The sequence below is a fragment of the Trachemys scripta genome, chromosome 2 (genome assembly GCF_013100865.1).
Source record: "Trachemys scripta elegans isolate TJP31775 chromosome 2, CAS_Tse_1.0, whole genome shotgun sequence".
NCBI classification, from domain to species: Eukaryota; Metazoa; Chordata; order Testudines; family Emydidae; genus Trachemys; species Trachemys scripta.
In genome coordinates, this window is record NC_048299.1 from 215,264,451 (window position 1) to 215,279,663 (window position 15,213).

General features: G+C 42.5%; 1 protein-coding gene across 1 annotated transcript in view; it reads right to left on the reverse strand.

Annotated features, from left to right (window-relative positions):
• OPRK1 (opioid receptor kappa 1) overlaps nucleotides 1–15,213 on the reverse strand; it is a 45,021-nt gene that overhangs the window by 12,567 nt on the left and 17,241 nt on the right. The window contains exon 3 of the mRNA XM_034762922.1: nucleotides 1,737–2,089. Within this exon, the coding sequence (XP_034618813.1) occupies nucleotides 1,737–2,089 (353 nt within the window). The remainder of the gene's footprint in view (nucleotides 1–1,736; nucleotides 2,090–15,213) is intronic.

Genomic DNA, 15,213 nt, shown 5'->3' on the forward strand with positions numbered 1-15,213 from the left:
TCCAGTCCTATAATCTATGAATCTATAGCTGTATGGCCCTGAGGATATCACATGGGCCATAGCTCTGTGCTGATTGGGCCACAGGTTGAGAACCACTGCTGCAGAGCAAGAGAAGACACTTTCTTTCCAAAGGTCTGAATGCATCCCAAGATCAGGAACAAAATCCATACGTTTTGCACACCAGTGCAGACCAATAGCCAACAAGTTTTCTCTCTGAACTTGCTAATGCTTTGTTTGCATGGATCTATGCCAAACGATTTAACAGAAATTGAAATCAGTAGCAGCTGCTTTCATAAATGGGTAGAGCAGTCTTCCATAAAATTCATAAATTCCTGTCTGCTGGAGTTCCACAGTGTTTAGAGATATGCAGCTACTATTACGCCCCATAAGAGGGACAATATGAGCTCCACTCCACAGTTGACCAGGTCTGCTGTTTGATGCTATAGTGGTGGGGTCTTGGCCACAGCACATCGCTACTCCATCCTCACCTACTTTTTGGGTGGCTCAAAGTGCTAACCCAATGAAGTTCTTGAGTAAGAGAGAGCACAAGAGCTACAATTGTCCTCATCTTCTCAGGGGCGGTTCATAATATGGCTTACATTTACTTAAGATGGAATCTGAAGTCACTGAATATGCACTGGAATTCATAATCTTCCAAGTGACACAAATATTTAGAGGAACGCGGATATAGATTACAATACATGGCTTCTTGGTCTTCTAAGTAGTACTTATTCTGACTCTACCTAAAAAAGTCAAGAGCTACTAATCTTATGCATTTAAATCTTTCATTGGAGAAGCATGGCATCAAAATGTTTCCACTTTTTCCTCAGATGTTCCTCCATTTGGAATATAGAGCATTCTGCTTTATAGGGCCCGATTCTCTGCTGCCCTCTACTTTGTAGCTTGTGCAAATTAAGTGTTCAACTCTACCTCATCAGGATGGTTGCGCTTTACACCCACTTGGTATGTGTTTAAAGCACTGATCTATTAGGCCAACAGAATACTCAGATTCACTGAAACTCATTTGTGCATGCATGTCCATTTACAGTGAAACTCTGCTTCTAAGGGGTAATTCTGCAGTCCTTACTCAGAATGCTAGTTCCCATTATAGGCAATGGGAGCGTGGGATACCTGTCCCATAGACCCTATGCCTCTCTGTTGCCCTATCTTGCTCCTACTCCCAACTCCTCCCTTGACATACTTTTCTCTCCAGCTACCATGACCTATCTTCTTTCCCCTCTTTTTCTCTAAGCTCCTTGAATTGGTTATTTACAATCAGCCTCTGACTTCTAATTCTGCTTGACGCTCTTCAAACACCAATCTGGCTTCCATTTTTGATCTCCACTGAAACTTCTCTCATGAAGTTCTCCAGCCAAATCTCAGACCTTTATGCTGACTTCTTCCTCCTGGATGTATCAGGATAATGCATCATAAAATGTCATTTGTTCATTTAGTTGACCAGTGTATCTTATCTTTAACTTTAATATTTCATACTATAATATTCTGTAGCATATTTAAGTATTGAAGTCTTAGAAATATGAGTTCTTAGAGAAGTATTCCACTATTACAATTTTGCTGAGAAAATGTGACCAGGTTTTTTATGTACAATTTAAATGATGTACATATTAGTGAAGTGGGATTCAATAAGGTTCCACTCTACTCAGTATTCCAAGTTACATTTATATTATTTTAGAAGCAAAAGAATTTGAGTTTAAAATTATCAAAATTATGCTCACCTTCTCTGACTTTGGTGCCTCCAAGGACTATGGCAGATATACCAACAGATGAGGACAATAGCCAGATACAGATATTGATTATCTTTGCCTTGAGAGGAGTGCGGAAGTCCAGGGCTTTCACGGGGTGACACACAGCAATGTATCGATCAACACTCATCATGGTCAATGTGAATATGCTGGTAAACATGTTATAATAGTCAATTGAAATAACTATTTTACACAGCACATCCCCAAATGGCCAAGAGTTCATCAGGTATTCAGTGCTTTGAAAAGGCATAGTCGTAGTAACTAAAGCATCTGCCATAGCCAGATTGAAAATATAAATGTTCGTTGCTGTCTTCATCTTTGTATACCTGAAGTAGAAGAAAAATAAATCTTAATTATAGCAACACATTCACATATGAAGCTAGTGTATTAAGGAAACTGTGTTGTAACAATCTTTTGGACAAAAATGCAAGCACGTTCAAGACTGAGGGATTATAATAAATATGTTGCATTTAGTCTCTCAGCTATGTTGCTGCTGCTGTATCACCACTTAGATTTACTTGCCAGAGGCAAAAATGGATTTTTGAGTAATTTTAATGGGATCATGTAAATTAGTCAAGCCATTATAAAGATGCTAGATTTAGTTTCATCCTCTAAAATCCAACTGCAAATAAATGAGAAAATAATTTGCTTCATTTGCAAGTGATAGAAAATTCTAACAGTTCCTTTCCTTACAAGCATCTGAAAATACATCTACACTGCAATCAAAGATCCATAGCATGGCTGTGGTTGGCCCAGGTCAGCTGACTTGGACTTGCAGGGTTCAAAGTGTGAGACTAAAAATTGCAGTGTAGATGTTCAGGCTCGGGCTGGAGCCCAAGCTCTGAAGCCCCAAGAGGGAGTTGGGTCTCAGAATCCAGGCTCCAACTTGAACCCAAACATCTACTGCAATTTTTAGCCCCACAGCCTGAGCCCCATGAGTCTGAGTCAACTGAGCTGGGCTCTGAGATTTGGTGTCATGGCTTTTTTATTGCAGTTTAGATGTACCCTTACTGCCTATTGTTGGGGTTTTTTTTACAGAAGTAATGGGTATCCTTGTCTCACCATGCTACGGCATGAATAAATCATTACTCTTGCAGGGCCAAATCCTCAGCTGGTGTAAATTAGCATCTCTCAATTTATTTCACTGGAGCTATGCCAATTTACACAAGCTGAGTGGCCTGTAGAGTGTAGAATAAGATACCTGGTTAAATAGGCTACTAGAGTCTATAAAAATTACATTAATCATAATACTATTTTCTCGATATACATTCAAGCAAAACTGATATTTCATTGCTTTGTGTAACACCGATTAAGAAACATGGCCTGCAATATCATACAAAACTATGGGGGCCACATTTTCAACGGTGGGCCCTTAAAGTTTCTGAGGTGGCACACAACAGAATATTCATCGTTTCTCATCATTGTCGATGTGAATATGCTGATAAACACTAGTCAGGCACTATTATTCTAGGAAGTTGTGGTCTTGCTGATTGTACAAGAGACTGGGTCTCAGGAAATCTGGATCTGCTTTTGACTCTACTACTTTTCTTTTAGAGATCTGAAAGTATTATAAGATTCACAACAACTTTTCCTTGTTCAAACTTGTTCTATCCACAGATCTCAAATGTGTGTGCAAATAGGCATTAATGTGCCTAACTACCTGTTTGGGTGTATAATTAACGATTTGTACCTGAAAACCTAGGATTTGTGAGCACCACACTTTGTAACACAGCCACTTTCTCCTAAAATCTTAATTTTTAATATAAAAGTAAATGTACAAAATCTAGTAATGAGAAGACTTTTGTGAGCCCTCCCACACAATTACCTCTCCACAAGTGCGCCCCCAAGCTAAGGCTTATGGGCATTATGGCCCTGGGATCAGTGTCCAATCAGGTTGCAGTAGCAGATGTCTTTCACAGATCTCCTGCCCAATGGGGGATCAGACTGTTTACTGCTGTCCAAAGACTCTCATAGATTAGAAGGAAAAATTGTCTTTTCTGCTAGTCTCCTGAACCTGCAAGTTGAGGGAACTTGAATCTCTCAACAAGAAGCTCTAGTGAGCTTGGGTGAGAGGGCACCTGGCTTCATTGTAGCCTAGCAATAACCTATACTTTACCAATATATTACAGAAGGAGCTGGTAGCAGTTGCCTAACACTTTACATTACAGAGGATTCTGTGACTTTTACTTTGTCATCATTGTCGACAAGAGGCCTTTGATACTTAGCAGGGGGATCCCCTTGAGCTACAAAAGTGCCTTTTCTTTATCCCATGAAATCCCATTCAGACTTGGCTGAGATAGAAAGTGTTCAAATTGCCATTTTCATTCTCTCACTTGCAACCACAAAAAAAGTTTGGCAGCCTGCCAAAGTCACTGACTGTTCAAAAGTCAGGCTCATGTCTCCACCAAAGCAGCCCACACTGCAGTGAGAATACCTGAGAGCTGTTGGAGCAGAGAACCGGGGGTGGGGAGAACAGACAGCCAACCCAAATGCCCCCACATAAGCCCCTTAACCCACCACATGGTCCCAGTGGCCCATTCTCCTCCACCTGTTGGAGTTCTCCCAACACCAGGAGCAGGAGAAAGATGCGGGGGAAGAGAGAGAAAGCACCAGTCAGGGCTGGACTCCCTCTACACACACACAGACATATCCTGGCCCAGCACCTTATCCCCTTTAGCTTTATCATTGTTGGTGTCATAAGATCAGTTACCAGCAAAAAACATGGAATGGAGTTAGGTTCATTTTCATTGCTGTGACTGCCTGCTGCTAGATTCAGAAATGCTTCTATTATCAGCTATGGGGTCTGATTTGGAGTCAGACAGCTTCTTGGGAAGACATTTTGACAGACAATTAGTAAATGCACAGTAGAAGCTACCAGAAAGATGCCATAATCTGCTGATTGAGTTTTCAAAAATCACATATTACTTGTACTCTCCAACACACGACAAAAACGTGAACAGATATCTGGTTGACTAGCTGTCCTCTCTCTTCCCTGTTTTTTTTTAATGACCTCAGACAATGGAAGTCAATGGTTTATGGGAAGTCTGGTTTTCCAAGTACCTTGCTTTGCACAGGCCTGCACTTGTACAGGGTGAAAGTATTGACTTAAAACGTCATGTTTTCCTAAAAAAAAAGTTTAGGGATGCCGCAGAAAATTAAAATTATTGATCCAATAGTTTAACTTCAGCTCTGAGGAAAATATCAGTATCTGTTTTAAAATGTCAAGTATGGGACTAAGAGCAGAGTTGGATTTAATGCAGCACCTATAAGATGACTCACATTTACTGTCTTTCATCTAAAGTTCTCAAAGAGCCTTTAGAAAATATTTATAAACTGTAGATCATATTTTACCCTCAGTCTTTGTACAACCCCAGCCCCTTTCCCCCATTAACTTCAGTGGAAGTTCTATGCACAGAAAGAGGGTCAAATATAGTCCATGATATAATGAGAAATGTAACAGAGTGGCAGTTTTGACGATCCTACATAAAAGTGAAAGGCTCCTCTCCTCAGTCAACATAAGATCAGATGCTAGAAGCTTGTATGAAGATGCAGAATAATTTCTGCTGTCTTATGTTCCTAGGTGGATCTTGTTATCTCCAGCTAGCATATAATAGGGGTGGCTGGAGCCTCTCTGGTACTAACATACCTGGGAGGAATAGAGATATCCCAGAGGAAAAACTTTGGCTTAAATTTATGTTTGGATATTATTGTTTAAGTTACCAAACCCCAGGAAGAAAAATGATCGTAAAGTGTGTCCACTTTGTAAGGAGCAAAGTGGAAATGCCATTTGTCTGCTTACAAATTATGAGTAAAATTCTCAAAAGCATCTAAGCAATTTCAGCACTTGGAAGCCCAAGGCCTACTGACTTCCAATGACGTTAAATGAACTTTGGCTCCTAAGTCACTTAGGCACTTTTGAAAAATTTACCCCACTTCTTATTTCATCCATCACTGCAATGCACTCACTTCTGGAGTAGGATGTAGCAGCTATTTAACAGGACACATCAACACGTATACATTTGTTCAAGACAGCGAGTAACGGGGGGGGGGGGATAACAGCTAACAAACCTACAGGGAGATTTGAGGTTTGGTAGGCACAGTGTTATTAACAAATTGGTACACATTCCAGAAAAGTATCAATATACATTACTAATATGTAAGGATTCTTTGACAATACTATTGCAAGCAGTGACAAAGAGAATGAGGATATAGAAATTATAGTACTGCATTAATGATTTTAGTTAAAGTTAAAAAGGTGGCTCAAAATCATTTTTCATCCAGACATAACTTTGACAAAATAACATTTTCAGGCTTAAATGTTTCACTTCAGTATGAGATCAATTTGTTTTGCAAGAATGACAAATATACTACGACAACATTCTACAATAGTGGTTAATATGTGAAGTAAAAATGTATTAAATAGAATGAGGCATAGCAAAGAAGTGGTATAGGAGGACAGCTGTCGCAATGAATTAAAACATACAAAAAACAAATGTCAAACATTTCTTTAAGCTACAGATGGATGCTATCGTGCTAGGCTCCCTTGTGTGAAATTCCCATGGATAGCAGCAGCAAGGGGCAAAGACAAGGGGCATAACTGGAAAAGGCCCCAGATCTCAATATTTATATATTTAGGGTAAACTCAATACCAATTTAATCTACCAATGTGAATTATGCCATCATGTGCCAGCAATGCCCCTTTGCCATGTACATTGGCCAAACTGGACAGTCTCTATGCAAAAGAATAAATGGACACAAATCTGACATCAGGAATCATAACATTCAAAAACCAGGAGGAAAACACTTCAATCTCTCTGGTCACTCAATAACAGACCTCAAAGTGGCAACTCTTCAACAAAAAAAACTTCAAAAACAGACTCCAACGTGAAGCTGCAGAACTGGAATTAATTTGCAAACTAGATACCATCAGATTAGGCCTGAATAAAGACTGGGAGTAGTTGGGTCATTACAAAACCTAAACTTAATTTCCCCAACACTAATTTCTCCCTACTGTTACTCACACCTTCTTGTCAACTGTCTGTAATGGGCCTCTCTCTTACCACTTCAAAAGTTATTTTTCCTCCCTTGGTATCCTGCTATTAATTGATTTCTCTCGTTAGACTGACCTAACACTTGGTAAAGCAACCCCCATCTTTCATGTATTTATACCTGCTGCTGTATTTTTTACTTCATACACCTGTTGAAGGGGTTCTAGCCCACGAAAGTTTAAGCCCAAATAAATTTGTTAGTCTCTAAGGTGCCACAAGGACTCCTCTTTTTTTTGTCACTACCAGTTGAATCAGAACATAGTGAAAGACTGGGGACATATGAAGTAGAGTGAATCTAATGTTTTTATACTCTTAAAAGTCATTAAAAAAGCTTACATCAATATGAAACTTAACACAGAGCCAGCATAGAGTGTAAAAATCAGTATTTTTTAGTAGTAGGGAGCCCAGAAAACAAATTCACACGTTCATAGTAATCATTATTATTGTCACACAAATTCAACAGTTGCCTCTCACTGAATTAGCTTTAACATAATAATTATAGGCTAAGACTTAAAAAAAGTTGCCTAAAGCTAGATTCCTAGGTCTGTATCTAGGCACCTAAATAAGTGGCTTGATTTTCAAGAGTGGTGAGTGCCCAACAGCTCCTACTGATACAGCACTTCTGAAAAATCAGGCCACTTATTTAGCTGCCTAAATATGGACTTAGGAGCAAAACCTGAGATGCTCATTTTTAAAATCCTTGCCATAATGTTTACTTTTTATTATAAATCTTATTGTAACTAGTTAACATTTTATACAAAAATTGTTATTAAAATATTAAATATAAATTGCAAAGGATTTTTTTAAATAGGTCAGTTCCCTTGCAAAATCAGTGCTGGCTGGGTCATCTGCCGGGAGTCAACCTGGGAACTCTGGATCAAAAAGCATGAACCTCACATGCTACAGCTGAAGGACTAGGTCTAATAGCTCAAATGAAATAATAGACTTAACCCTGTATATATGGTTTAGCCCTAGAGGAGGATAAAGAGCCACACAATGCTGATATGAATTACACATATCCCTGACTGTAGAAATTCATCCCAACTTTCAAAGGTTAAAATCTTCACATGAGCCTCCATTTATAACTACACCCCTGAATGAGACATCTATGGGGCTTGAACTGAGGTCAAAAAGTTTGAGCTTTTATGCTTGAGCTAAAGTATGGGATTTGTACATTCAAAGGCAGGAGAAGCCTCATAAAACTTGAAACATGGTCTAAGTCACTCACTGAGGACAAAGCCACACTGCATTATGAATCCATTTCTCCCCCCTCTCTCCCCACACCTTTGGATAAAGAAGATTCAAAGACGTTGTTCATTTTTAATTAAGAAGAAAGTTTCTGTTTTACCTTTACTAATAGCAGTAATGTCAAGCTTGGTGTCCCATGGTTTTGCTGAGAAAGCAATCAGACTCAAGGACGTCTCATACTTGAAAGGAGAAAGATACTAGATTTTAAGAAATACTTCCTTTATCCAGAAATGTAGTGATTTAAGTTAAATAGGTTTTAATAAAAACAGACAAAAATTACAACTTTTAAACCATCTGGTTGCAAATCTCTTTCTCTTGCAATAGCTGAATTTTCTCTTGCTTAAATCTTGAGATGTTGCCATTTCACTAGCCTTGCAGTCATCACGGTCTTCCAGTTTTGACAGGAGGAGATCTTCTAATATAAGGCAAAATGGGGGCTCTTGGAAACAGCCACACTAGTCAGGAACTCTGTATATAGGGAGCTGGATAACCCACTCGGATCCTCTGCACTCACATGGGTCCAGTTCACCACTTCCCTAGTGAATGCTGCTCCTCTGTCCACGTAGCATTCTTCAGCCTCAACGTTCCTCTTTCCTGCAGTGAGGTTTTGTTGCAAGACACCATAACCTCCCTTGGTATGTGTCAGTGGCTCTGGGACAAAAGGTTCCAGGTTCTGCCTGGCAGTTCCTGAAGAACCAGGTGCGTCGTACATGTCAATTGTTGGTCCAACAAGGAGGAACTCTATCCTTCACTTGAATGGATGCTGTGGGCCAGGTGTCACCTGGAGGAGGGCACAGGTCTCGTTGCTCATGGGGAGAAGCAATAATGGCTCCAGTAGAAGGTTGTCAGAGTGCCATTTCCCCCTTTCTTCCTTTGCAAGGACTGTGGCATCTGAAGGGCTAGGGAATGGTTACCTCTGAAGATCCTGACTAGTGGCAGCCCAATCTTATGAAGGGAACTGCATTGGTCAGGCTGTTTCTGGGGGAGAGTAAAAGGGGGGGAAATTCAATACACACAAACAGAGGCTCGGTGTGTATGCGGCATGAATACTACTCATGGGGAAACATCTTCAGCCTGTTCTCAGAGCAAGGCACATGGCCTCTGCCTTGCCCTGGAGATAGAAGAGAGCACTGGTAGCTGACATTAGGTATGTTCCATCTGATTACTGTATAGCTGAAAATTAGGACACATGGCTGTGACACTCTGTATCTCAGGGGAACACCCTGCACCCCCAAGTTCATCCTTATAATATGATCATGTGGTATCCAGTGCAAAGTTTATCATGTTGGGTGTCTTCAGAAGGCTCATGATGACTGAGCATTGTTGTTATAGTAATATTATAGGTTGTAATTTCATGTATATAGTTATGAGGCTGAAAATGTGTCTTCATGGCTTAAAACAAGCCCAGGCAAAACTCTCCAGAAACAGAGGGGCAGTTCACACCTCATCAGGGCATGTATAGGACAAACCCAGCCCAGCCTCATAGGAACAAAGGACACTGGCCTAGGCAGCAACAAAGGAGCTGTTGGACTTTTGAGTGAGTCACCCCCCTTCCCTTGGTCAGTTTGGGACTACAATGAGGTAATGCTCACCTGACTCCCCCCAAAGCCAAGAGGGAAGAAAGAACATGATAAAAGGGAGAGACGTTTGCCATGCTCTTCCTCTCTCGTCCACCTCCATCTACAGACACCACCACCAAGCGACTGAAGCACTGATCAAGGGGAAAGCCAGCCAGCCTGTGGTGAGAAACATCTAAGTTTGTAAGGGCACTGAAAGTGTTAAGATCAGCTTAGAAAGCATTTTGCTTTTATTTCATTTGACCAACTCTGACTTGTTGTGCTTTGACTTATAATCACTTAAAATCTATCTTTTGTAGTAAATAAATTTGTTTGTTTATTCTACCTGAAGCAGTGCATTTGGTTTGAAGCATGTCAGAGACTCCCCTTGGGTTAACAAGCCTGGTACATATCAATTTCTTTGTTAAATTGTCGAACTCATATAAGCTTGCAGCATCCAGCGGGCACAACTGGATACTGCAAGACGGAGGTTCCTAGTGTTGAGTCTGGGACCGGAGATATTGGCTAGTGTCATTCGGTTGCACAATCCAAGCAGCGGCTGGCCAAAAGTGCTCACTCACATAGCTGGGAGCAGCTTACATGCCAGAGGCTGTGCGTGAACAGCCCAGGAGTGGGAGTTCTCACAGCAGAGCAGGGTAAGGCTGTCTCCCAGATTCGAGGATTAGAGTGACCTAGCAGATCACTGGTACAGATAACACCAGGGAAATGTCACAATGGGAGTTGCATCTTAAATAGGCATTCCGTTAATGCTCACTGGGGTATCAGGGAACATTCAGAGTAGTAAGCGTAAGATGCTATACATCTCAGAAGTTGTGAGAAATAAAAATCACATTATATGACTTACATTTCCATGTGTATTTATCTGGGAAGAGCTGGTTCATTAGGGTGGTCTCAAGTCCCCATAGCCTGTTGATGGTCTGGATGGGGTACAGCTCTAGTGTCTCCACTTGGGAGAGATTACATAGGATCTACTTCTGGCCTCTATGCATTCCTCTAGCTTCCTCACCTCATTGTTGCATACCACCCACTTCTTAATAGCCTCCATACCTCTCCAGTTATCTCCCATACCATTCACTCCATCAAGCACAATCTTTCCTTATGGGACACTTCAGGGCAGACATAGCACTCTTGGATCATTTGGGCCAAACTCAGATCTTCTCTGGAGACTAATTAGCCTTCCCCTTCTGGACAGTGTTTGACAAACCAGTTATTCTGGGACTACCTCTAGAAGGAGGTCCTGACATCTCAACAGCAGCTGATTCTCATATTCACTGATCATCAACTGAGAGATTTAAAAAATCCTGCCTTGGGTGAGGAAATTCACCTGCACACACACACACTCTCTGTCACATACCATGAACCAGCACTGGTGGATGCCCTTCCTGCCTGAAATGCCCTTAGCCGTCATTATGGTGAAGACTTTCTGACAAATCAAGTAGGGTTTGAAAGCATAGTTCGGTGAGCGCATTTTAAACTGTCTGGGGCTTGGCTAAGCTCTACTTGGCATAGATGTGAGGAGGGCAATGGTGGATGTACAGGACCTTCACATCCTCCCCATCCTTGAGGATGCTGGGGGACAATTTGGCCCCACACAAGCTTGAGCAGCCCCAGGACTGCTCTAATTTGTGCAGACTTATAATGCCTTCCTATGGCCTTACATGTTTGCCAGAACTCATGATGTTCTGGCCATCTCCCCTTTCCTCCCCAGCACTCTTTCATGCCAAACAGCACAAAGAAGACTTAGCTGGGCCAGGAACTGATGTCTGTGTTTAGAATATAATGTTGCCATTTCCCATTTTTATTCCTGATTAGTGCAGACCTTCTAGGACCCCCTTCCTCTATTTGAGACTGCAACTCTACACTGCAACTCCCTCCCCATTCTCATCGGAGCATATAGTAAAATCTTTTCAGAGAAAACACTTTCATAATCTGCCACTCTCTCACATGATTCTGTGTGGAATGCAGTTATCAGCCAAGAAATGCAGCCTCACTGGGTTTGGCCTGAACCAGAAATTACTTGACACAGTCAAGATGGGACTATGTAATGGTTCCTCACTCTCCCGCTCGGAGGGAGGCCACTCAGGCTGGCCCTGTCTGGCCAGGACCAGAGTCTGCAAGACAGCCAAGAGCCCACAACAGGGCTGGGCGATTAACAATCCCTGTCAGGCTTTAACCTGGGCTTGGATAGCTCAAGTAGTCAGCCCTTAAACACCATCTCTCAGGGCTGGCTTTGGCCCAGGCAGAGCTCAGGCAGCCAACAAACCAAAACAGTCTACAGGTGAGCTGGGGCCTGGATTTGAGTAGGCTCAGGTTGCCAACAAGCAGAACAGTCTCTCAGGGCTGGCTTTAGCCGGGCGGAGCTCAGGCAGCCAGCAAACAAACAGTCTCTCAGGGCTACTGGTAAGGGAGGCTCCTCTTCAGAGCTAGAGCCTCCTTGCACAGTGTAGGGGGGTCAGCCACCCTGGGGTGGGGTTGGCAGGGGGACGCAGTCCCACCCTACTCCACCATGTCCCAGCCCAAGGCCCTGGCAGGGGCAGGATTGGCTGTCTCTGTGTCGGTGGGGATCCAGCCACAACACGCCGACTGAGCCACCCCTGGTTCTGCAGCCGGCTGCCCCAGGGCCACTTCCTGCCTCCCCAGGGTTTAGTACCTGTGGCCTCCAGGCCTCTTCCGGCTCCTCGGGATATACGGCAGTAGGTACTCCAGGCAGGTCCTCGTCAGAGTCTGGGAAATCGGGAACAACCAGGTGCAGGTTTCTCTCGGGGTCACGGGAGAACAGGCAGAGTGTCCTTCACAGGCTCTCCCCCAACTGTGCTGCAGGACTGGCCTCTTATACTTCCGGCCATGCCCCAGTACTTCCTGTGAGGGGGGCAGGGCGATCTAGGCTCCGCCCTCCGAGGGGCATCTAATGGTTTCCCCCTCTCCCGCTCGGAGGGAGGCAAGTGAGCCTCACTATAACAGAAAAGGAGCCAAAAGACTAAGTAGATGAAGTGGTAAATATTTGGCCTTACCTTGTTTAGCCAGTATGTTTCTGGGACTATACATAATCTTGCATATACTTCACGAGACAGGTTTCCTCCAATATTCAACAAGATTTGGAGGAAAACTTTCTCCAACAGAGCTTGGTGACTCTTCCCTTTATGATTCTATTATTACCACATCATTCCAGTGCATATAGAAAGGGGATTCCATCCAGGAATGGTTCCTCAAAAACAATTCATTTAAGAAAGAAAAGTTGGACTTTATGAGGTATCTGTCCATGGGCAAGACCCATGGAAGCAGCTATGTAGAACAGTCCCAATCAGCTGCTTACATGGAATCTGGAGTTTTCCCTGACAGCTGAAGACAAGGTGGGATAGATGAAAGAGGAAGGAAGAGGGGGGAAAGTGAATCAGCTAATGAGTGGCAGATCATTGATCCTGATTTTGAAATGTCTCCAAACTTCTGGTATTAAAGGAGCAAATCCTCCAGATGAGTGCTGACATTACTTGCCAGTTCCTGGTATTGTCTGCCCCCACCACATGACACTATCCCTCTCCAAGTGGTGATAATCCCAGGACATATTCTTTTGAATAGTTCCAGTGAATATTTTGAAGATCTTCCATAAAAGTTATTGAAGAACATCACTGTTATGATGAGGAATGCACTGATGACTTCAGGGGAAATGAAGATTTTTTTTGTCTCTCTCAACCTGCAAGGCAACATAATGTGGATCACTGTATGACCTGCCTAGCAAACAGCAAGCAATGCCCCCTCTTTCCCACTGTCAATACAAATCATTTAGCAAAGGTCAGGAATGTAATAATACATAGGGTGCTCACCATTGTCCAAGAGTGCTTGATCCAAGAGCAGATTCGGGGTGTCTTCTGCAGCTCTTCCACAAGATTTGGGAGAAAATACTTTGAAGACATTAAGCATTTCTGATTAAACATATAAGAATTAAGAAAAGTAAACTGTGGACATTTTCCTACACATGCAACAAACCATGTGACACATAAAGGAAGGCATAGTTAATTTTGTAGCACATCCATGCAGCAGGAAACTCAGCTGTAAATTATGCAGTGAAACAGAGTGCCACCAAACTACCCCACCATTAACTTGTCAGGCACTTGTTCTTGTACCCTCAGCTTCTGACCAAACTAGCCTTCAATGTCTGTGCACTTAACTATGTGATTGATAACTTAAGCCACAGTTTTCAATGCCAGCTCTTGTGTCCAACTTGAGATAACTAGGGCCTGCTTTTCAGAGGTGCTGAGCACCTGAAGCTCCCATTGTCTGTGCACTTACCTATGTAGTCAGATTTTTAAGAATAGACACTTAAAAGGACCTTTGAAAATTCCCACTCAAAACTACATATAGATATTTATGCTCCTATCTACCAGCCTAGTTGTATGGTTAGGTTTTGAGACTCCCGCAGCATGTGCTGTGACAAATTGGGGATTCTGTCTGCACAACTTCTGAATTGGAAATGGTTATATGAATTGTGTCATGAAATTACTGTGTAAAGAAAAGCCTGTCATGTATGTGGATCCACCCTGCTAGCAGGTTTGTGTCACGTCTCTGCCAGGCCAGAGACAATAGTGAGCAATCAGCACTGAGCAAAGTAGAGCACCTTTGGACCATAGGTTTGCAGTACATAGCACAAGACACCTCCTCCTCTGCTCTGAAGGAGGGGAACAGGTTGGGAATAATGAAAAAAGTACCAAATGGCAGAACTGAAGAAGCAGGTGACCTCAGGAGGCGTCTATAAAGGGACTCACAGAGGGAACTGGGGGAGAGCCATTTTGCACCAAATTAAGATAAGGGAGGCTGCTGCAGGGAGTAGGCAAGGGGCAGAGGACCCTGCCTGCCTGCCTAAGTGACAGAACACAGGCGATTCCCCCAAGGACTCCCAAGGGAAGGGTGAGCTAGTGAGGGACATTGCATTTAGGATGGTTTACTGTTTTGTGTGTTCTGTACTCTCTCTGTACTATTCATGATTAAATATAAAATGCATATATAAATATTTATAAATAGATATAAAAGGATGTTAGGCTGTCAAAGTGTGTGTGTATGTGTGTGTGTGTGTGTTGATTGCTTCACACTGGTGCATGCCCCTGAGAGAGTTAAACTGTAAACCAGAAGCTTACCTTTGGGGTGGAGTGCTGGGAAAGGGGTATGTTTAAGTATTGGGCATCGTTGGTGGGGAAAGGAGGCATATTGACCTGGTCTGAATGGTCCAAATAGTAAACTGTATGGAACTCATTTTACCTTCCCCCGAGAATGAAAGGCTGAACCTGACTAGATTTGAACCTGTGGCTCCAGGAAGAATATTCCAAACTTGATGGTTTGAGCAGTAAACAAGGCTTCCCAGCAGGGCCATAAAGATCCATTGTGCCTCTTTTTGCTCTCTCCCTCCTTTCCTTTTTAAATCATTTTCTTTATGTGCAGAAATCACTTTTGTCAAAGACCTCCCTTTCCCATCCTCACTCAATGTATATATCCTAAGAATTAAAGTCTTTTTCCTTGCCCAAGTTTCTTCTCTCAAAGCTATCTCAGTACACTCATGTCTGATGCACGTGTTTGTTGGGAAGGCAC